Below are 24,433 nucleotides of genomic sequence, written 5' to 3'. Positions count from 1 at the left end.
AAAAAAAAGCCTAGACACACTATTTCAAGAAATAACGAATAAAAGCTATCAAGACATGGTAGAACTGATGGGTATGTATTGAAAGAAAGAATCCTAAAAGAAACCCAAGAATATCATGGTTAAAATCTGGAGTTCCTTTGCCAAAGAAAGAACACTTCACACATCCAGAAAGAAGAGGTTGAAGTACCAAAGAACTATAGTCAGCATCACACAAGAATTGACATTTTCTACTATAAATCTACTACAGGAGATAATTGAACTGGAATATTCTAGAAGGCAAAAAAAAATAGACTTACAAACAAGAATAATTCACCATTCACATCTGAGTATATTCTTAAAGTCAGAAATGGATTTTTAATGGATTAGAGGGTTTTCGAACATTTCTAATGAGCAGAGAACAAACTTTGAAGTGAGGTTCCAGAGAAACATAAAATTTAAGTTTATTTGAGCAGTTGGAAGGAGCTATTTGATAATAGAGTAGTAGCATTCTAATAAGTAGAAAAGGAGCTAGTGAATTACTAAATAAACAGGTATACAAATGTGTTGGAATATTAGTTCCTATTAAAAGAAAACAAGAGCCAATTTCAGAGAGTCCTGGATATTATGAACTGATATAGAATAAAGTAAAAAGAACAGTTTATATGAAGGACAGCAACATTATAAAGAAAAACAGTTTTGAAAGACATCAGAACTTTAATCAATGACATAAATGACCCTATGTCTCAAGAGGTCCTGTGATACAACTTTTTTCATGCTGCTACTTTATGACAGGGAGGTAATAGATGCTGGACATACGTTTTTTGAACATAGCTAACTCTGGATTCATTTAATTTACTTTTTATTTATAAGTGTTTTTCTCTCTTTCTCTCCATTTTATTTGGAGAGGGAAAGGCTAGCAATAGTGATGCCATAGTTAATATTTTTAAACTACACAGAAGAAAACATATTTAGAAAGAACTAGAGACAAGCTGGACAATAAATGTAAAATGGAAGAAAATATATACTTTTTTAAAGGCAGAATGAAATGGAAAGTAATAGTTTCATACAGAATTTTCTTGTGTTTTCTAATGCATGTAAATGCTTTTTGTGTTGGGTTTTGTGTGTGTGTATGTGTGTGTGTGTGTTCAAGTTGAGATTGTGCCCATCTCTACACCCCATCCTCACCTCTACAAAAGAGTTGTGGAAAAGGGAGTGCTCATATTTTTTCTTTGGAAGCATTCTTGTTTGAACAGTTTTAAATAAAAGTACACTTGATTTTCACAGACAATCTTTTCAAATAATTTTTCCTCATTTTAAAATAATTTTTCAACCATATTGAGATTTTTATTTGATGATAGAAAACTTGACTGACATTGAATATTTCTTTAAAATTAGAGAGGGCTAATATGTGACAATGTTTAGTCTTCATTTTTCTCCTTTGAAATATAACTTTACTCTTTTAATTATAGCTACTGGATTATTAAGGTTGTTGGTACCACTAGAAAAAATTATTTAAAAAATACAATAATATAATACTCAAATAATACTCAAATAATATTAATAAAAATACAATAAAATACTTTTAAATATGTAATATCAAATAATTATAACAAAACAGTTGAAAAGTTGAGAAATTGAAATGGGTTCATTGCTACTTGGATATATTATCAATTTTTCCAAAGTTCAATAATCAAATATCAGAAAATAATATTGTCAATTTATAACATTTTAAACTCCAGGGACACTAAAAATGGTGCTAATTTTCTTCATGGCCATTGAGAAATAATGAAAAGTTTTATTCCCTAAAGGCAATCCTTGAATCTTCATTATTCATAGTGACATTTAGGCATGTTTTCAGTAAATATTTTAAATATAATACAAAAAAATTTAGCTCTAACCTTTCAACTACACATTTCCTTTGATTGAAGCCAGTTATATCACCTCAGGGCTCTCCTAATGTTACTCTGGCATTTTCAATAAATTGACCATAATATTCCTTTACTTTCAGGCTAACACTACATAGTTTCATAGATAATAGAACATAACTACCATTTCATAATTTGATTAATAATTTATATGCCTTTTGAAAAAATATAGAATTGGAATATTCCTATAGGACTTTGACAGCATGACCAAATTTATCTTGTCAGTGGTACCAAATGTGACAAACTCTTCTTGAAAGGGAAGTCAGTTTCTGATCTACCCTAGGAATACAGTCTTCTGGATGAAACAAGAGGTTCTAATCATTAAAGTGCTGGGAATGTCAGATTGTTATATCTCTGTCTCTAACTATAATAATCATTCCTCTTTGAACTTTCCCAATTTTAAGTGGAAATTAAAATTTTCTCTACCTTATTGCAATGATATTCCACAGTAACAAGAATTTTGGGGGGAAACAGTATAAAATTATAGCTGACATATATATATATTGCTTTTTGATTTGCAAAAGCCCCAAATTACTTCATTTGACCATCACAATTCTATGAGATGGGTACTACAGAAGGGTACTACAGAAATTATCCCCCTTTTAATAGAAGAGGAAAGTGAGAGAGGTTAGGTGACTTTTACTCATAGTCATACAGCTACGGTCTAAGGAAAGATGCCAATGGTATTTTGTCGTGATGGATAATGTAATGCTCTGTGCAGCAAATTCTGCTGCCCCTCAATGTTATGTATGAAAGCCCTTTGAAAAAAGTATTTTTTTCATAATCACAATAGTTATATGTTACTAGTAATCCACACATCATTGTTGTTGTTCAGTTGCTTTTTCAGTTGCGTCTAACTCTTTGTGACCCCACTTGGAATTTTCTTGGCAGATATACTGGAATGGTTTGCCATTTTCTTTTCCATCTTATTTTACAGATTAGAAAACTGAGGCACATAGCATTAAGTGACTTGTACAGAGTCACACAACTAGTAAGTGTCTGAAGCCAGATTTAAATTCAGGAAAATGAGTTTTACTAACTCCAAGTCTAGAACTCTCACCACTATCCAATCTGGTTGCCCACACCTCATTAAGATTTCTTTATTAAACCCATAAATTTATTGCAAGTTTATGAACCTTCATATGATAGTAGCATAGACAAGGGTAATTTGGAGAACAATTATACACTACAGTATACTTAGCCAATATAGACATAGATCTGAGATTATGCCTTTGCGAATCCTAACTTTTGAATTCCCCTCATGGTCAGCCTCCTCCATCCCTAATCCAGAACTGGTGAAAGTCATGCAAGCTCACTAACTTTATACACTACAGATTTATTTATTGCCACTGAGTCCTCACTAAAGCTAGATATTGTTCTCCCTTGGAGGCCTCAGTCACTTTTCTTGTCATTGAAAATGGAAAGTAATTTATTATTAATTAAATGAAACTTTTTTGTAAGCTATTTTAATTTCACATAGGGAAACCTTTTGAAAGGATGAGAAAACTAAGGCCTCCAGAGGCCAAGTGATTTGCCCAAGATCCTATAACTTCATTAATAGAAAATACAGTTTTCCTGAGATATCAATCTGTTTTTTTATTTTTTTCATTCTGCCTTTTACTCAGATCTTAATGTCTCAGATTTTAATTGCCTTGCATATAAGTCTGACTTGTGCATATCTTGAGAATTTTAGAATAATTGTCTAACAATAACTTTGTTGGACCTATTAAAAATGACACAAGATCTTTAACTCGACTTTTCTATCCTTCCATTACCTTCTTTTGGCAGAATTCTTGGTTTACAATAGATTCTCCATATTTATTCAGTGAATTAAAAAAAAATTTAATGTAACTAAAACTGGTTAAAATTGGGTTATAATTTTAAAATTGGCTAAAATACCCAAAACAAAACAATCTTTCTTCCCCTTTGAGCATATAGGTTCGAATTGGTTTTGAAAAACCATTTATTAAATGCTTACAATGTACCGCCACACACACATACAAACACACACACATACGAAAATTGAGGTGGATGGGGGTTATGTGACTTGTCTAGGGTTCACATAGCTAGGAAGTGACTGAGATTAGATTTCAATTGGGGCATCCTGACTTCAAGCTCAGCTATCTCTCCACAGAGCTGTTTCTCTGCTTCTGTTTATTCTTTCATGGATACAATGTGAAAATCTGAGCAAAAGTAATATTTCTATGTACCCTCTTCTGTCATGGTACCTGATGATAAAACTGTATTAATCTTAATTGATTAAAATATTACTGATGGGAATTTGCTATAGGAAACCAAAAACACTCTGTTGTTTTGCTTTCGTAGCCCCCACCTTGAGACCTTGGAGATACAGAGACAGAGCTAAATCATTTCTCCCCTCTCAAAGTTTACAATGTAAGAGAAGAGATGAAAAAAAAAACTATACACAAATAACTGTACTTTTAAGCTAAAGATATAATGATCACATGAAAAAGACAAAAATAGGTCTTGGGGAAAATCAGAGAAGGAAAAAATTACATCTAATTATGGTTATCAGGCTTCATAGAGATGAGATTTAGGTTGACCTCTTGACAGATAAGTGTGATTTTTTTTTATACACAAAGATAGCAGACAGGTAGAGAAATCTGAGTAAAGCCTAAAGGTATCAGAACATGAAAATTGTACCTGGCATGGCAAAGAGATCATTTTGTGATGTACTGGAATAGACCATTTTTTTTACATACAAAACACACACACACACACACAAACACATCTATAAAAATTAAGGCTGTAACTGACAATAAGATTTTAAGTGAATTGTGGTAACAAAAATAGTAAAAAAAATTAAAATTTTATTTATTTAAAATAAGTTACATCATTTCAGAACTTCCTTTCAAGCATTTATTCCTGGTACATTTTAAAATATATCTTTTTGCACAATATGTAGTTATAATTCATGTCTGCATTTTTTTAAATGTCCTCTATCTTCCATTTGAATTACTCTTGGGATCTGAAGTTACCAGGTTAAAGTTAAAAGAAGAAGGTTCAACATTTTTTGTTTGCCTGATTTTTTTTTAAGATTTGTTCTGTTTTGAATCGAGACAATAGAAAAGAATTATTATTTCTTTTGCTTTGAAGGAATCAAATTCTGTTAAGTTTAAACATGATTATCATTGCTCTTTTTCTGTTCTTCAATTATTTCAATCCTGTTCAACTCTTATGACTCCATTTTGGTCTTGGCAAAGAGAGACTGGAGTGATTTACCATTTCCTTCCTGAGTTCATTTCAAAGATGAAACTGAGATATACAAGTTCTAGTGACTTGCCCAAGGTCTGACAGTTAATAGATGTCTGAGCCCAAATTTGTACTCAGGTCTTCTTGACTTCGGACCCCCAGCACTCTATCCATTACACCCTGTAGCTGCCCTATTACTCTTAATTATTTTTCTTTAGGGTTTGTTTGTTGTTGTTTTTTTTTTTTTTGCAAGGCAGATGGGGTTAAGTGGCTTGCCCAAGGCCACACAGCTAAGTAATTATTAAGTGTTTAAGACTGGATTTGAACCCAGGTACTACTGACTCAAGGGCTGGTGCTTTATCCACTGTGCCACCTAGCCACCCCCCCATTACTCTTATTTAGACCAAACTTTATAACATTTTTAGTTGCAGATACTGCAAGAATGTTTTGTTTGGACTCAAGTATTTAGCAAGGTGTCAACAAAGTCTTTCTTTAAATGGGGTTTGTATCTTCTTTGTTTTCCTATTTTTATTAAGGTGATTATAATTTATTAGCAATATTATTTGGAAGTTTCACGATTACATAATTATGTTAAACTACTATATGTGATATGAAGGGATTTTAATCTTAATGTAGGTATTCTGTTTGTTTCTTTTAGAACTTTCTTCAGCAGACACTGCGGCAGTAATGCAAGAAAAGATCATTTGTATCTCTACACATACTAGTGGTGAAGAAGGTGCTGCTGAATCTAATGCTAATTATCAACCAAAGGAAACTAACCAAGTTTTGCAGTCCCTATTCTCTGTCATCCGAAGTGAATTTGAACAGTTAGATTCAAGAATTCTGCCCCTATGCCTTCATCAGGTATCCACTCCAATTAGCTTGATGTTTCTACTAACCCTCAATTAAATGGAAAGGTGGGAATGGGATCCAAAATTCATTGTATGTATTGTCACTTGCGTACTTTCATTCTTTGTCCCATCCATGGTCCTAGAACTGCATTAGTTTTATGAGAGATAATCATCAAATAGTGAAAAGTAGAGAATGTAGCCCTAAACTGGCATACCTAATGGTTTAGGGCAAGAGAGAGTCAGGGAGGGAATAAATGGCCCAAGTCACTAAGATAATAAATAATTCAAACAAAGTCTAATTTTAATACTGCAATTAGACATATGGTTAGACACAATGAATGTTTTTGGTGAGATTATAGTTGACAGACCTAATGAATATTTCATCAAAAGTGTCATCATGTAGTGCAAAAACTTGGTATTTCTACCCCATCTGCTTTTGATTGTGTGTAATGTCAACTTCTGGCAGCCATAGACAGTATTTTATTTTATATTCTTTCTGACTTTACTTTCCTCCTTTCCCAAACTTGAACCCTGGTTAAACAATTCATGTCTTACTCCCTTTCAAGCCTTGTCATACCCCAACCATAGATTGCTTCCCACTGTCTGCACTTTGGGCAAGTTTTATATGGCATACTTTCAGTGAGACTTGGGTGATAACTGCATAGAATGAGAAAATATGGACAAAGACTATATTGGTGGAATGTGCTCATCTTGTATATGCATAATCTTTCAGAGAGTAGGGTATTTCATCATCTATATACTAGCATACAGAAATGAAAAGAAAGCACTAAGTAGTACATCTATATTCGTTAAGTCTTAAAAATTGATACTATCAGCAGGCCTATATTTTGTCAAGGGGAAAAAAAAATTCTCTTGTTCAGAGAAATTGCCCAGGATCCTAAAAATTCTAGGAGATTGATTCCTAGGTTGATTGTGACAGAGTGGATGCCCATTTTCTGTCCTCAGGAATGTGTAGTAGTTTTGAAAGAACAGGTTGAAACCACTGTCCCCAGGAAATGCAGTTTTTAGTCACCTTTCTGTTTCAACTGATGGTTATGAACAACCTGCACTTCTCATTTCAAGCAGGTTGGGGAAGGGAAGAAAAATATCCTCTCTGATTTATACATTAATAGTTCCACTGGTCCTTGTTAACTCTATGTTAGAAATAGTTATTTATAGAAAAGTTGGAGTATTTTAAAAATTAAAAAATTTTCAAACTGCTTTCTCTCCTAAAAATTCTTGTAGAATTGGTGTACTGGACCATCCTTCTATACTCACCACGATCACTTGGATGCTGAAATTCCACTGTAGTTTAAAAATGCAAGGTGGATCTGTAATGGAACTTCTGACCCTCCACAAAACTCTGTAGGGGTATGAATATCAAAAAATTTTTAAGAGAATCATCAGATAGGTAGGAGGAAAAGGGGAAGCAGTGTCCCAAAAGCCAGGAAGAAGAGAGTATCAAGGAAGAGAATGATCAGCAATGTCAACAGCTTCAGGGAGGTCAAGGATAATGAGAACTGAGAAAAGGTCTTTGGATTTGACAACTAAGGTCATTTGTATCTTTGGAAGGAGCAGTTTGGTGGAGTGATAAGAAAGGGAGATGAAAGTGGAACCTGTAGCTCAGGAAAGCATTCAGGAAATAGCTTTATTTTGTCTGAATTATACAACACATGAGGGAAGTAGTTTAAAATGAATTTGGAAGGATGGTTCAGTCTAATCATGATGGGTCTCAAGTTAAAATAACAGTTGAGATTTACCTAGCACTTTAAAGTTTGCAGAGTTGGAGCTGCTCTGTGTTTTTTCTTTTGTGTTGAGAGAGAGAGAGAGAGAGAGAGAGAGAGAGAGAGAGAGAGCCTCATTTCACACCTATGACCTAAAAAGAACTTCACATCCACAATCTCATTTGAAACTCACGGCAACAAAATAGGAATTTTTAAGCCCATTTACACAAGAAGAAACCAAAGCTGACAAGCAAGACATTATGTACCATCTCGTCTGTATTAGGAGGATTCACAGAGTAAAATTTGCACTGGAAAATTGTCTTAGAGTATGAAAACATGACATAAAGCTCCAAACCATCTCTATGTCTTAAGGAAGATTATGGCCAGTATAATACTTTGGTATTTTAGTGGATCAATTACCTGTTTTATACAGGTAATGCCTCCATTAGGACAAATTGTAAAACACCTTTACTTTTCTCACATTCTGTGATTCTTTCATATATATTGGACTTTCTCTAGGTATTTTAATTCATTCTCAAATATTTTTTAAGTTATATCACTTTTCAAAATTTTCAGAATCTAGGAGAGAATGATCTTTTGAGCTAACTAATTTTTTAGACTTCATTTCCTTTTAATTTCCGCTACTTACAGGTGAGTGAGACATTTTAAACCTGTTTCAGTTTTCCTTTCAATATAATGGGAGAGATAGTGTGGACATGGTCTATCTATCTCTTAAGGTATCTAGGGTAAAAGTTCCACAATCAAATTTACTAAACAAAACAGATCAATTATATGATATTCATTATGGCATGTTTTGGAGAAGTGACTTCTATAATCAGGATTATTACATTTATAATAAATAAATCTTCCATGAAGATCCAAAAGTAATTCATGAAAACTGCCTCAATCCAGATTCATTTCTGAAATGTGGAGAGTTGTGCAAGTCTTTGCCTTTTTAAAAGTAGTTGTATGAGTTCTTCAGTAATTTATATAGATGTTTGGAATAAAGGTTTACTGAATTTATTCAAATGTAGTTTTTAGGATCTCATCTGATGAAATACATTTATCATCTTTTTTTCAAAAAAAATTTTATAGTCTCACTGTGTAACTGAATGCTCACTTTATATTTTCTAGAACTTTTTAATCCTTAAACTTGTGTGAATTTGAGAAGTTATCTTTGACATGAGATTAGAATAAGAAGAGAAAGTACTTGTGAATGACACAAATGTTTGATTTAGGTGGGATAAATAGATCTAGAACATTCCATCCTGATAGTTTAATGTAATTACCAACTTTACAAATGAAAATGAGTCAGTCTCTCTCTCTCTATCTTTGTCTCTGATTTCTAAATAGGTTGAAAGTCCCAACTTTGTATTCTAAGTCTGTTTCACAAGTAAATTGCAAATCTCTGTCTGTTGTTGTTTGTTTTCAACAGATTGCAGAGACCTATTTTCAAGAGGAAGACTGTATCCTTTTCTTTCTGTTGACCATTGCATGAAAATTTTTAAATAATTATCACTAGGTGGCTAATGATATTCCTCCTCAAAATTTGGCATATTTTATAATTAATATATAGCTTTGAATTTATAGTCCCAGAGAATAAAACTAGGAACATTAGCTGGAAGCTGCAAAGAGATAAATTTAGGTTTGATATTGAAGGAAGGAAAAAATAAAAAAGCACTGCTATATAGTGCCCGATGTGTGCCAAGGGACTATGGTAAGCCTTTTACAGTGATCTCATAATAGTTCTGTGGGTGGGTGCTATTATTATCCCTATTCTTACAGGTGAGCAAACTGAGGTAAGCAAGTGACTTGCCCAGGTTCATAAGGTTATTAAGTATCTGAAATCAAATTTGAACTCTGGTCTTCCTGATTCCAGACCCAGTTCTCTATCCATTGTGCCACTTAGCTGCCTTATCAGAAAAATCTTTCCAAAAATTTGAGCTTTGCAGGAGTAATTTGAACTGTCTCATGAAGCCATGGGTATCCTCATATTAGAAATCTTCACACAGAGGCTTGGATGACCACTTGCTGAGTATCTCATATGATGAAGATTCCTTTCTGGTTATGAGTTGGACCAAATGATTAGAGAAGTATAGTGATTTTTGTAGATCTATCATCAGTATCCACCATTCTCTCATTATATAATACCTTCATATAATCTATATATATATATTTACTTTGTAAAGGGATGTAGGAAACCAAGTCTGAATGAGTTTTAAAATAGTAAAGCCATCTAATTTTAGGGCAACATCCTTTATGACAAAACTAAACCTTTTCTCAAAATCTGGTGTTCAGTAAAAATGTACATACAAACATTTCTTTTGGTTTGCTTTTGTATTTTTCTCAAATCCTGTGTTCAGATGAGAGGGCAATGAAGTTCATTCAGCTTGAACGATTATATCACGAGCAGTTGCTTGCAAATCTGTCCTCCATTCAGGAAAAGTGGGGTAAGTGCAATTTGATTGAGAAGGGAGAATTATCATTAGATAAATGCTTAAGATATTTGTCCTGATTTTCTAAGGTTATGAAGTATCCCAGTCTATTAAGTTTTGCAAAAAATATTAAGAAAGTGGCATTTTTACTATAACTTCTTAATCTTTTATAAGAACATTTCCTCTAAAATAAAAATAAAAAAAGAACATTTCCTCTTCTTTGGGTTTTTTGCTTTTGAATTTTCTTTTCTCTAATTACTTTGCATGACTAAGTGTTCATTTTTTTTCTTTTTTAAAATCTAGAATGTTATTTAGTGTTTTAAAAAGAAGAAATCAGTTGCTTTATTGTACCATTAGAGCTTAATCTATAGCAACTATCTTGGTGATGAATCAATATTTCATTTGTTCAAAAAATAATGAACTTTGATAGTAGTGATCATTGATGCTAGCTCACTAAAGTTTTATTTCCTAAATATTTTATTAGCATATAGTATCTAATATTTTATTATTTTTTTTTACATAGAAGCAAAATGGAAAACAGCAGAACCACATGCAGTTGCATCTCTGAGGAATTCAGAAAAGGGACTGAATGGTGAAGAATTTGAAAGACTTGCTAAACTTTGCACAACACATCAAGAGTAAGTGTAATAACCAGTTAGACTGCAAGGAGGGAATGCTAGAGAGCCTCATTAGCATCTAGCATCTAATATTAGGAAAGACCCTTTTAAAAATTAAGTTGACATTCTCAATAGGAGGATTTAAAACTATTCATAACACAGTTACATATTTATTCTCAAAATAGTGTTGGGATTCAGTTAGGTGGCTCAGTGGAAAGAGCACTGGAGTCAGGAAGACTCAAGTTCAAATCCAGCCTCAGACATTTATCAGTGTGACCTTGGACAAGTCACTTAACCCCATTGCCTTGCAAAAAAAGATGAATATTTTTTTCTCTTCTTATTGAGAATTGCTGGAAGAGTAAACTAACAATCTATTTTAATTGTTCTAATTACTTTCAAACACTGCACAGTAGATCATTTATTAGATCAAGAAGTTGTTCCAGGACCTGGGCTCCTGCTATGAGGGTTATTATATTGGCATTGAAGGTGTATATATAGAAGAGAAATTTTACCTTCTTTGTATCAAAGACTCCTGCTTTCAAAAATAAAGCATTATTTTTAAAGAACAATCATAATAATGGATAGTGCTTATATAGCACTACTGTGTGACACACTTTGTAATAAGCAGGTTGCAAATATTATCTCATTTGATTCTCACAATAACCCTGTGAGGTAGGCATTAATATTATCCCCATTTTACAGTTGAGGAAACTGAAGCAAACAGAGGTAAAGTGATTTGTTTAGGGCCACATAACTACTAAATACCTCACACTGGACTTAAACTACAGCTTCATGACTTCATTGTACTTCTTATCTACCAAGATAAAGTTTTTCATTATCTTTAAAAGCTTATAACTTTTATACAATTATCCCTGAAACAAGTTAGCCTGTTTTGAGTATTTTTTTATTACAGTTTTAGTCAGTTGTTAATTCTTGAAAAATAATCTGTAAATAAGATTCTCATTCATGAAGCATAGAGACAAATATAGGACTGGTTCAGTCTTAGGAAAACTGTAATCATAATTGATTATATCAGTATTGTGAAGCATGTTTATTTCTATAGAAATCTTAAATCTTTCTAATTTGTTGCAAATCCTTTAAACAATAAGCATTTAAAACATATCTATTTTATGAAGAATCAGTTTTATCTTCAAAATTGGGCATATAATTGCTTAGTAAAAATTCATTGTATTGATCATTAAAATTTGCCTTTCCAAGTTATTTTTTTTTAAAATAAGGAAATAATGAGGCAGCTAGGTGGTGTAGTGGATAAAGCACCGTCCTTGGAGTCAGGAGTACCTGGGTTCAAATCTGGTCTCAGACACTTAATAATTACCTAGCTGTGTGGCCTTGGGCAAGCCACTTAACCCCATTTGCCTTGAAAAAACCTAAAAAGTAAAAAATAAAATAAAGAAATAAGACATCTAATTCAATTCTCCCCATGTTCAATCAGTCAGCAGTTATCTATTGAACAGCCTGCCATGTGCCAAATATTGTGCCAGATGCTTAGGTGCATTTTGTTCAAGTGAATCATTAATTTCTTTGATTCAGAAGTCTCCTTCATGAGAAGATCAAAACCCACTTTTGCCTTTGCATCCTGAAAGGCTATTATTCCAGACCCCTCCATAAGTTCTTCACAAGGGATCAATCCAACATGCTCAAGGCCTTCCTCCACCTTGCTACATGACTAGCCCATCTCTTCCTACCATTCAAATTCTTGTGGATGTCTCTTACTAATGTTCTTTCAAATAGTAACGATAATCATGATTGATTGTTTGTTGCACACATAAGCATTTTGTACTCAGTATGTACTTTTCCTTTACCTTTTGGGTAATAATAATTTTTAATTCTTTGATAACGTTGAAAGTCCTATCTTCTTACCTTAAAACCACACCACAGAATGCTGTTGTAAAAAAGAAGGGCCTTCAGGTTCTTAGAAAGCTTGAGGGTCATTGAAGGAGCTTTGTAATTTCCCATAAGCTGTATAGGTTATCCCTTCAAATGGATTGAAATCTGGGCTTAATCTTTTCAAAGTGGGTGGCCAAGCCAAACATTTTAAATAATTACAGATGCTTTCTAAGACTGCATTGTTTGGGGACTGAATGCAGTCAGCATAATATTATGCACAAATAGGCAGCAGAAAAACAAAACTTAAATAATCCCTACATCAAGGGAAACAATATGTGCACAGATAGATAAATACATAATGATGTTGTTGTTGAGTTGTTTTTAGTCATGTATGACATTTCATGACCCCATTTGGGGTTTTCTTGACAAAGAAACCACTGGAGTAGTTTTGCCATTTTCTTCTCCAGCTCATTTTACAAATAAGAGAACTGTGACAGACTGGTTTAAGTTTCTTGTCCCGAGCCACACAGCTAGTAAGTGTCTGAGGCCAGATTTGAACACAGGAAGAGGAGCCTTCCTGACCCCCAGCCCAGCTCTCTCTCCATTGTCCACCTAGCTGCCCCTTAATGCACGATATGTACAAGATAGATACAAGGCAAAGATGGAAGCATCTCTAGAGAGATGAAGAAAGGCAACATCAAGGAGCTGGATCTTGAACCATAGTTTAAAGAATGTTAGGTATTGTAAGAGCCCAGAGATGAGGAAGAATGTCATTCCAGGTGTGAGGCACAGCCTGTTTGATTAAAAGCATGGAAATCAGAGATAGAATGCTGTAGGTGAAGAAGAGGGAAAAAGACTTAGTTCATTTATATTGCAGAATGGCAGAATTTGATTTGGAGTTTTTGTCTTTATTTTGTATTTTAAGCATTTAGATTTAAGATTTTTCCATAGTAATATATTCTAATTTTTAGGGATAAATAATGTTTTCATTATGTTCGATCACTAAATATTTTTAGCAAAAAAAGTATAATATTTTTAAATGCATAATGAATTTTAGCTTATATATTTTTCACATTTATAACTACAGTAAAGGTTAAGCACAGTTCACAGTAATTGGTCACCATGCACTTTAAACTATGTAGACCAGTGCTAATGTTTCAGCATTGGAAATGTTCAGTGCTAATATTAGAATCCAGAAGAGTGAATCCATTTTTTGCTGTAGTTTCAGTGACATTTGTTTGGAAGTACATTCTTGCTGGGAATGTTTTTTATTCTTGTATTTCTCCATTTCTCCTACAGGCCTCTTCTTTCAAAACATAAGGTAAGAAATTGTTTGTTTTGAAAATAACCATAAGAGAATATTATTAGGAAAATTTGTAACATTGTATATGTGTAATAGATTTTCTTGAAACAAATATTAAGATCCTTTTCAAATCATTATAGTATTTTGACTTTAACAGTGATCTGAAAAGATGTTAATACTTTGCAGATCTTAACTACAGAAAATTCCTTGGAGGAGATATGTTTTACACAATTAACAATTACTGGAGACTTGGAGGAAAGGGGAGCTACTGCCAAAAAGTCAGGTAAGTGGTTGTGATTTAATTGAAATTTCATATTTTAATATTTCTCTTGATATTTTACAAGTCTTCTATCTGCCCACACATGACAGGGATTTATTTTGTACTTTTATCTTTTTAGAGAAGCATACAACTATCTTTTTTTATGACTATTTTTCTACTTTTTTAAATGATAAAATCTTAATTCGTAAAATATTTAAAGTTTGTTTCTAGATATGATGGTTTTTCCATCAATAAAATATGAATATTTTTAAATATTTAAAATTAGTTTCTAAATAAAATAGTTAATGGCCATATAAAGACTCTTTTTCCATGACTATCATCAGATAGTTTAATTCTTCATACTAATGTAAGCCTTTGGTGAAAATTTTCTTACATGTGAAGATGTTTATAGAAATATATTTGAGAACTCACAAGTTCCACTTTATTATATAGTACACGGTTTACCAGTACTATAACAATTTGCTTGGTTCTTGAGCATTGTTTCTTTAGAACTGGTAGATTTTGTATCTGTGATGAATTTATGCCAGTAAATCCTTTAATCCAGAGATATGAAACCCTGACTGACAGACCAAAGCAGATTAAAATGTAATTGGGAAATGTTTAACAAAAATGTTTAACAAAATAAATAAAAATACAGGTTAAGTATGGTTTGGAAGGTAGGTTGATATACCTATTAAGGACATCTCTGAAAAGAATCTCAACTTTATCAGTCCAAGTGGTTGAGTATTGAAAGGAGGGAAATCCCACCTCTTTGCCTCAGTTATAGAGAAGGTAGGACTTATCAAAGAAAACAATCAATTATATGATGTATAAATGTATAAATCTGAGCTTCAGGTTAATTTTATTCCCCCCCCCCAATCCTTTCAAGTTCTTCCTTCCTTCCTGAGTCACTGCTTTGTAGGTATTCCAAAGACATGCTCGTACTCAGGTTGTGAGGTTCAAATCCTAAAGAGGAGTAAATGAGACACTATATGTAAATGATTGACTACCTTAAAGTATTATATAAATGTTAGCAATTATTAATATGAGTTATTTAAGAAATATACATGGAAAATCTCAAGTTTCATTTCATTGAATAACTTATGGTTTAACAAAATTGAATGAACTTCCCAAAGAAATTCAGTTTTTTGCTACTGCTTTATGTATTTTCTTTCACTGAACAATTTATATGTATTTTTCCATAAGTAATGAATTCATAGTGATTATTTAACTACCTCTTCCCTACCACTACCTCTAATGACCTGTTGTTTCTGCTCATTTCCCCAGTCATATCCCCATTCCAAGTTTCCATTCACAGGATATATCATGGTTCTTTCACATTATAGGCAGGCACTGCATATTTATTTAAACAATTATGTTTCTAAAACTTTCATTTATTACCTTTTGAAGTGCCCATACATAAATTGGTCAAAATGTACAGTTACTTTTAAAAAATATCTATTGTAGTAGATTCATTTGTTTTCCTCATCTTGAAAATTTTTCTCATTACAAAAAAACACAATGTGATATTAGAAATTGCTATTAAATTACTCATAGAAATTAAAACTATAGTGGTTACTATTTCAAATTTGAATTAAAGTTGGTTATTTATCAATACAAGATTGTAATATGTCATCTGAAACAGAGAAGATATCATGATGCAGTGAGACAGAGCATAGACTAAGAGTCAAAGGGTTTGAACTCCAGCTCTGCCACTTATGACCTTGTTGACCTTATCACTGACATCTCTGGGCCTCAGTTTCCACATCTACAAAATGAGAAAGGTGAACTAAATAACCTCCAAACTCCCTTCCAGCCTTACAACTATGGCTATGTTTTACAACTAAGTTAATATCAAAATTATAAATTGTTGTATTAACTTAAACCAGAACTTCTGTTACTATATGTGAATAGAATTCAAGTTAGTTTTGCTATCTAAAATATGCCTACATATGATAAAAGAAGGCAGAATGGAGCAAAATGAATTATTTCATTTGATTGCCACACTCTAGCACTCCTAAAGGTTAAATGACTTACCCAGTCATTATCAGAGACAGGATTTGAACTCAAGAGGTCTTGTGGAGACCAAATCTAATGTTCTCCCCATTTAGCTAAGCTGCCTCATGTATAGTGATGGTATCCTGAAAGAGAAAATGGACTCAAAATCAAATTACCTGGTTTCAAATCCACTAGAAAGTCACTTCCTCTCCCAGAGCCTCAGGTTCCTCATCTTCAAAGGATCTCTAAGACCCCCTTCCATATCTAAATTCAGAGTCCTATGAAAGATTGTCATTCAAGCATATGAGTAAGATGTAAGCATAATTTGGTGTTTTGGTAGGTGCTAATGACTTGTGATATAAGCAGAACTTATTAGGTAAACAAGTGAGCAATTAGCTTGTTTGCAGAGGGTAAAATAATAATTTGTTGATTAAATATACCTGCTGTCAAAATCAGTTTGTCTTGAATTTAATGTCCTGAGACATACACATAAGCAGTAATAAAGCCAAAAAGCTCAGTTTTCTGAGTGCTCACTGTTTACAGAGTAAGTTCTATGGAAAATTACAGCAGTAAATAAATCTGTTGTTTGCCCTGAAGTAGTCTGTAAAAAACATTTCCTTGACATGGTTATATAATGGGGGGGGGGGGTTAAATTATCCTTCTGTTGGAAAAAATGGGCTTAACATTGATTTAGTTTTAGTGTCACATTACAAACAAAACAAAAACACACCTACAAAGTACTTAACTAGAAATTTTGGTATATTCTATTTAGAATATTAGATATTTCTGGATCACATAAAATTGCTTTAAGTTTTACAGAAAATGTTAATTCCATGCTATTTTTTTAGTGTTCAAGGGAAATAAGTGAGCGATCTTTTTATATAAAGGCTATATATTGAGCAAGTATTAAGACCCAGAACATAGACTAGGTAGTCACTTTAAATGGAAGAAACCAATACAATTTATCCTTAAACTCTTTTCACTCATGCTGGAAGTAGTAAAACCCAATTTGTAGTCTTGGAAAATCATTTCAAAAAATGTGCTACTGTATTTTTGCTAGTCTCCTTCCCACACAATTAATTAGGTTTCAGTCAAGAATCAGTAATACATATGTGTACTAAATTTTCTTTTTTTAAATAACCAATTAATAAACTGAAATTGTAAACTACATAAACAGGCTATAGATTATCCTTTGCTTTCTTCCAGTAATTCACATCCTTTTCATTAATTTCTTCCATCTACTTGCAACATTGTTCGCCATGTCATTGTGATACAACATTCAACAATGGTTAGTCATGGTGACTTGAAGAAATGTCAGAGTAATCATCATTTGTTATTATACACTCAGAAATTTGGCTTCACTTGATAGCAGAAGTCATAAGTTTATTTTAAATATTGAGGTCATGAAAGTGTAGCTGTTGCTTTTCTTGGAAAGATTATACTGTACCCTCTAACCACAGAAAATGAAAGAACACATCAATTATTCTTCCCTTGGAAGAATCAGGCATTCTGATACTACAATACCTTGTTTTTAATTTGACATACCTAGCTCCTAAATCTTTCATTTTCCCAGGCAAATCTTTCAGTCACCCAAAATAACAGAGAAGCTTTTATTTCTACTGGTGATTTATTGATATAGGAATAAAATATATTCTTTTAGGAATTTAATATCTAGAATCAATTTAATAAGGGCTGGTTATACTTCTTAGACTGCCTGCCAGTTCTGCTGGTTGCCTCAGTGAATAGAGTATTGGTCTTCAAGTTGGGAAGTTCAAATCCATCCCCAGATGTTTACAAACTGTGTAATCCTGTGCCTCAGTTTCCTCAAATATAAAATGAGAACACTACCTATCTCATAGTGTTGTTGAAAGAGTCAAATGAGACAATATCTATTGCAATTTGCTAACTTTAAAGAGTTTCTAGCTCTTATTTTTTCCAGTCTTATAAAGTATGTTACCCCCCGACTGTAGTTTTATTGTGTGTACAATTGTATTGGGTCTAAAAATACAAGGTACATATATTTTTTTTTTTTTGCAAGGCAAGTGGGGTTAAGTGGCTTGCCCAAGGCCACACAGCTAGGTAATTATTAAGTGTCTGAGACCGGATTTGAACCCAGGTACTCCTGACTCCAGGGCCGGTGCTTTATCCACTGCGCCACCTAGCCGCCCCTAGGTACATATCTTAATTAAAAAATACTTTATCACTAAAGAATACTGAACATCATCTGAGCCTTCAGTGTATTGCAATCTTTTTTGCAGGTGGAGGGTCTTAGTTCAGTGTTGATGGCTATTGACTGATCAGGATGGCGATTTCTTAAAAAAGATAGCAATGGGGCGGCTAGGTGACGCAGTGGATAAAGCACCGGCCCTGGAGTCAGGAGTACCTGGGTTCAAATCCGGTCTCAGACACTTAATAATTATCTAGCTGTGTGGCCTTGGGCAAGCCACTTAATCCCATATGCCTTGCAAAAAACCTAAAAAAAAAAATTTTAAAAAGATAGCAATAAAGTTTGCTATGTTGAATTGACTCTTTTCATTTGAATACCTAGAGGCCATTGAAGGGCTATGAACTGGACTAATTTCAAAGAATAGGGAGGCCCACAGAGTAAGGAAGGGAGAAATATGGAGAAATGACCAGTGGATGGAGTAGTCAGAGTACGTACCACATTCACCAATTAAGTTCACCATCCTATCTGGGTGTTGTTTGTGATACCCCAAAACAGTTAAAGTAGTAACATCAAAGATCACTCATAGATCATTTGAAAGATAAAACAATAATGGAAAAGCTTAAAATATTGTGACAGTTGCTAAAATGTAACACAGACACATTCCCACATTGATGAACTTGCTCAATACTTGAGTTGCCACAAACCTTCAATTTATTCTTTAAAAACACATAATATTGGCAAAGTCTGATTAAGGGGAAGCACCTGATGTTTGCCTGTAATTGTCCCACTTGTAATCTTTTGGTTTTATTCATATATCTTTTTTTTTTTTAATTTTTATTTAAGGCAATGGGGTTAAGTGATTTTCCCCAAGGTCACACAGCTAGGCTGTGTCTAAGGCTGGATTTGAACTCAGTTCCTCCTAACTCCAGGACTGGTGCTTTATCCACTGAACCACATAGATGCCCCTTATTCAGCTATCTTTTGAAGATTTGTATCTAAATTTAAAATTAATATATAATAATGTTTAGCACTTTTGGCTTTTGGCTCAATATCATGAAAAGTGGTCTGTCTTCTCTTTAGTAGGAAAGAAGTTCAACTACTGCCAACTTTTCTCTAATAATACCTTTTCCATTAAAAAAAAACAATTCATGATTAGAACTCATAAATCTGTCTGTTATTAGGTTTAAGATCCAAACTTTCTAAACCTAAATAACATTCAGTTAAATGTAAAATCCATGGCAAGTAGCTGAAACCAAAAATTATAATATATTAAAGAATGTAAACAGATTAATTTTAACTTTTGAATCATCTTTTATAGTTTCATATAATAACTTTTTACTGAGAATTTACCATACGTTTCTTGACTATTTTTCTTTATACTTTGTAAAATGTAGGTACCTTTTGTTCTCTATGGACACCTTTATTCTCCTTCTGAATTTAAGCATATAAAAAGTACCAAAGACTGTCTTCATATTGCCTCCAAATGAACAAATATGGTAGGGATATAAACATTGTCCTGCTGGTAATAAACTTTGTTCTCTAGGGTCATTGATTATAAAACTCTCTCTAAGGAGTTTCTTCTAATTCAAAAAAATTGAATTGCATCTCAAGTATACCATAGATAAGCTACTAATTAATCAAATTAGAGTATATATTCAATCATTACTAACCCCAAGTAGATTAAAGTCAGAAACTTTGCATTTAAAAATATCCACATTTCTTAAATTGTTCACGTCATCATCAGCAGACATGTTGGTCTCTTGGCTCGGCATGTTTTTGAAGATGGAGCTGGGCATATAATACAGTTTCCTTTCTGTCTTTTTCTCATGACCATATAATATTCCTTATTTTTTTCTGCATATTTGGCCTTTCCAATGTCTCTGATGTGATTTTTTTAATGTCCTAATTGGAGGGCATATTGTTTTTATCTTTTAACTTCATTTTAATAAATCATAGGTTTTAGAGAAGGAACCATAAAGATCTAATCCCACTCCCTCATTTTACACGTGAGAAAACTAAGGCTCACAAAAGTTAAATGACTTGCCTGAGGGTACACATCTGCCAAAACTTGAGATTTGGGAATCAGTCCTCTGATTCCAGATCAGGTGCTTTCTACAATTTATTTTTGATACTTTGTCGGCAAAAGATGCAGTGCACAGAGTGGTTCAGAGTTGGATTCAAGACCTGCCACCTTTAAACCTGGCTCCATGACCCTGGGTAAGATAATTAGTTTATCAACATTCCAGGCAACTACTTGAAAAATACAGAAATTACAGAGAAGGTTTTGACCTTCATGAATAAAAGGAATTTCCTCATCTGGAAATAAAAGGAAATTTTTCCCTGTATCAGAGAGATTTCAGGTCCAGAAGATAGCAGGGACAGGTTTCTTGAGGCCTTTGGGGATTCTGATGCCACAATCTAGGGAACAATCTACACCAAAATAGTTTTCTCATTCAGAATGAAGCTGTAAGGATTAAAAATGTGAGAATCAGTTTTAAGACTAGAAAGAGCTATTTATTGATTAGCCTACATTTCAGTGAATAGGAGTTAAGAAGTGATAGCTGGTAGAATTTCAAAGCCAAAGAGATTATCGGAGCATGTGATCCCCCTCAGATTTCTTTTTCCTCTTGTCCTCTTCTGTCTCCCTGTTTCTCCCTCTCTGTTCCTCTCATTCCTTCTGAATTTCCTTCTTTCCATCAGTACCTTTCTTCCCCCCCCAAATATCTTTCTTTCTCCTCCCTTTTCTCTTTCTCATCATTTCTTTCTCATTTCCTGCGCCTTCATTTCTTCTTATGTAATTATGTATACTATTGTTTCCCTTCAATATTTACTACTATAATTAAATTATAATTAATATAACAGTTTTTTGATATAAATATCCCAATTTGGAGGACAAAATGGAAAGGGAGAATAGAATGAAGATGGGTAGTCTTCTTGAGAGAGAGGGATGGAAGTCCCTAGGTCTGGGGGACAGGGAAAGAATAGGACCTTAGGATAGTAGAGATCCAGATACAGAGGGGATGTCAGAGGCTTAATAAATATCAAAATGTCCTAGGGTTCAGGAAGACCTGGGTTAAGTTTTGCCCCAAACAACAGACTTGGTGCCCATGGTCCCCTGAATGAGTCACTTAACTTTTCAGTACTCACCTTAAGAAATTCTTAAGGGTATATAGTTTGCAGAGAAAGTGCTAACCTTTAATAGAAGTCATTTCCTTCCCTGTGACTTCCCTCTACCAATTGACTCCCATAGAGTTTACAGTTTTCTTTCTTTCTTTTTTTTTTTTTTTTGAGTTTACTGTTTTCCAGAGAATGACACGTCCATAAGTAAGAGGTAAAAATTAAAATCATTACCAAGCAGAATCAGGGAAGACTTCATGGAGGCAGTGAAAGTTTTACAGTTTGAGAAAGAAAGCCATCTTTGGCACCTGTAACAGGATAAGGAAGGAGATTTTTCCAAGGAGGGGTAGCAGTTCATTTTGACTGAATTATAAACACGCAGGGTGGGAAATCTTATGCAAAAAAGGTAGGTAGATTGTGGAAAACTTTGATTGACAAGGTGAGGATATGAAACTGACAGGCAGTGGGAAATGAAAGGTTTTGAGCAAAAGATTGACATGATCAGATATATGCTTAAGAAAAAGTAATCTGACAGTAGTGTGAAGGATATTGCAGGAAGAAAAAAATTAATAATGGAAACTCAGGAAACTATCCAAATAGTTCAGTGGAGGGGGGAGGGGCAAGGAATAGTTCATTGTCATTAGAAATGACACTGGTTTGGATCTTTATCCTTTATTTTTTTAAAATGTTTTATTTAAGGAAATAGGGTTAAGTGACTTGCCAAAGGTCACACACACAGGCAATTACTAAATGTCTGAATTTGGATCTGAACTCAGGTCCTCCTGACTCCAGGGCCAGTACTCTATCCACTATGCTACCTTGCTGCTCCTTTATTCTTAAAAAGGCCCTATATTTTATGCCTCAAACTAATATTTTGAAATAATTTCTGAACATGAAAAGTATTTTACAAATATAATCTCATTTGGTCCTAAATAAAAATACAAAAAAAATGTCTTGGATGTTTTAAAAATACTTCTGTTCAGATCAGTTGTTTAACAGTTGTGTCTGACTCTTCATGACCATTTAGAGTTTTCTTGGCAGAAGGACTGGAGTGGTTTGCTCTCCATTACATAGATGAGGCAACTGAGGCAAACAAAGTGAAGTAACTTGCCCAGCGTCATAGAACTAGGAAGTGTTTGAGGCCATATTTGACTCATGAAGATAAGTTTTCCCAATTTCAGGTCCAGTACTCTATCCACTGCACATATCAGTTTCATCAATACCTTTTAAAATGGTTTTGAATGAAATGTAATTAAGTTCTGTTTGCAATTAGAAAATAATTAAGTGTATCTTCTGTTTACTCTTACCTGGTTACTCTTACCTTAAGTTAAACACTCTTGCAGCAGATTCCATTTAGAAATGTTCTTTCTCTTCTTTGTTCACTTACAGTCATTTTTCAAATTGAGAAATTTTATTTTTGTCTTTAGAGAGTGAACCTTGGACTAGTATTGAACCAAGGAAGGAAAACCATCATAAAGAGGAAGAGAAGAGTGAGATGAGTCTGTCCAATAATCAGATTGATAAGCGGATGGAGGCAGTCAGTCCTCCAGTAAGTGCCAGCAAAGACCACATGGAGGAGCAGCAGTGCAGGGCCGAATCAATCCTGGAGTCCCACACCCAGCCCTCAGAGACGCTGGGCAGCAGGCTGGGTTCTGATTCTTCTGAGAATAAGAGTAAAAAGGACAGCTGCTCACTGCTGGGTGAGACAGAAGTCTGTGACGATGTAGCCAAAGGAGGAGGAATTGCTGTTAGATCCAAGGTGCTGATTTCTGGTAAATCAATGGTAGATCCTTTGATTTTATCAAGCAGTGGACATACACCTCTTTCTCTGAATCCTGAACATGAAAATTTACAGACTGAAGGAAATGAACTCCAATGCCAACCCCAGGATGCTCCTGATGTCACTGGGAGAGAACTTGAAAACAATGCATTAAATCAGCAGCAACCGGATCTTACAGACAGCGATGGAAAATTACCACCAGAAAATGTGCTTTGTGAAGATAATAGAACATCAGACTTGGAAGATCCAGACCTGCCTGTAGCACCAGAGGAATGGAGAGAAGAGGAGGAGGAAGAGGAGGAAGATGAAGAAGTCAATGAAGAAACAAAAGATTATTTGAACAACCTTTTAGAAAGATGTCTAAAAGAGTCTGAGTCTTGTCTTTCATATGAAGAATATCAGGAGGACTCTGACACCTTTCAAGATCTTTCACCTGAAGAAGCATCTTATAGTGTACAGGAACCTTTGCCTGCTGATGAGAGCTGCCTTTCTCTTGATGATCTTGCAAAAAGAATAGAGATCGCAGAGGTAAGAGATTTAATGCCAAATGCCATAGGGTAGTTAGAAATAAATGATACTTTAAGATGAATTCATAAGTTATTATAATTAACTATATAATTGTACATATTGTTAACTATATAATTAATATGTTGATTTTTAGGGGTGGGAGTAATTTATTACTTGTCTTGCACACAAGAGAATCTTTGTTTCAGTTATTAGACTTGAATTTTAATTATATAAATCAATCGGCAAGCATCTATTAATTGCACCACATATAATCCATAAATTGTTTTTAGTAATGATTTTTGAAATTAATGAAATATCTAATTATAGGTTGCTAGATACAGTTAAGTTACACTCACTAATCACTAGCAAAGATCTTTAATAAAAATAACTTGTATATGACAGTAAAAGAAAGTTGAGCACATAAGAATTATTCTCCAAGTAGAGCTTTTAGTCATGTCTTTTCCTTGAAGTCTTTTCTTTCCTTTTCATGTGGAAAAAAAATTTAATATATTCCATCTTTAAAACTTCAATTTTTAATTTAAATCTAAAAATTTTTTAATCTTCATTGGGAATATAAAAAGTAGTTTAAAATATTAAAGTAGTAGAATATAGAAATAAGTTTTTATTCTGATTTTACTAAACTTAGTGTTTTGAGGACAAACCTAGTAGTACTCACTAGCAGACAAAAATGGATCATCTACTCCAGTAGC

General features: G+C 33.6%; 1 protein-coding gene and 1 long non-coding RNA gene across 4 annotated transcripts in view; one reads left to right on the top strand and one right to left on the bottom strand.

Annotated features, from left to right (window-relative positions):
• Nucleotides 1-24,433, top strand: part of CNST (consortin, connexin sorting protein) — a 119,207-nt gene that overhangs the window by 66,635 nt on the left and 28,139 nt on the right. For both annotated transcript variants that reach the window (XR_012475736.1, XM_074222844.1), the window contains exons 4-10: nucleotides 5,776-5,981; nucleotides 9,128-9,158; nucleotides 10,056-10,142; nucleotides 10,651-10,765; nucleotides 13,892-13,913; nucleotides 14,082-14,178; nucleotides 22,864-23,744. Coding sequence is in view for 1 of the 2 variants with exons in the window: in XM_074222844.1 (XP_074078945.1) it covers nucleotides 5,776-5,981; nucleotides 9,128-9,158; nucleotides 10,056-10,142; nucleotides 10,651-10,765; nucleotides 13,892-13,913; nucleotides 14,082-14,178; nucleotides 22,864-23,744 (1,439 nt within the window). In the remaining variant the exon portion in view is untranslated. The remainder of the gene's footprint in view (nucleotides 1-5,775; nucleotides 5,982-9,127; nucleotides 9,159-10,055; nucleotides 10,143-10,650; nucleotides 10,766-13,891; nucleotides 13,914-14,081; nucleotides 14,179-22,863; nucleotides 23,745-24,433) is intronic.
• Nucleotides 4,767-23,397, bottom strand: LOC141513224 (uncharacterized). 2 transcript variants are annotated; one of them, XR_012475738.1, is made up of 3 exons: nucleotides 22,758-23,397; nucleotides 16,192-16,430; nucleotides 4,767-15,120 (listed from the first exon to the last, which is right to left on the bottom strand). It is a non-coding gene; the product is annotated as an uncharacterized LOC141513224 (long non-coding RNA). The 2 variants fall into 2 exon arrangements; XR_012475737.1 differs by having other exon boundaries at nucleotides 16,329-16,430.

This window comes from Macrotis lagotis, chromosome 2, assembly GCF_037893015.1.
Source record: "Macrotis lagotis isolate mMagLag1 chromosome 2, bilby.v1.9.chrom.fasta, whole genome shotgun sequence".
Lineage (NCBI taxonomy): Eukaryota > Metazoa > Chordata > Mammalia > Peramelemorphia > Peramelidae > Macrotis > Macrotis lagotis.
This window is presented reverse-complemented; position numbering and strand designations above follow the sequence as displayed.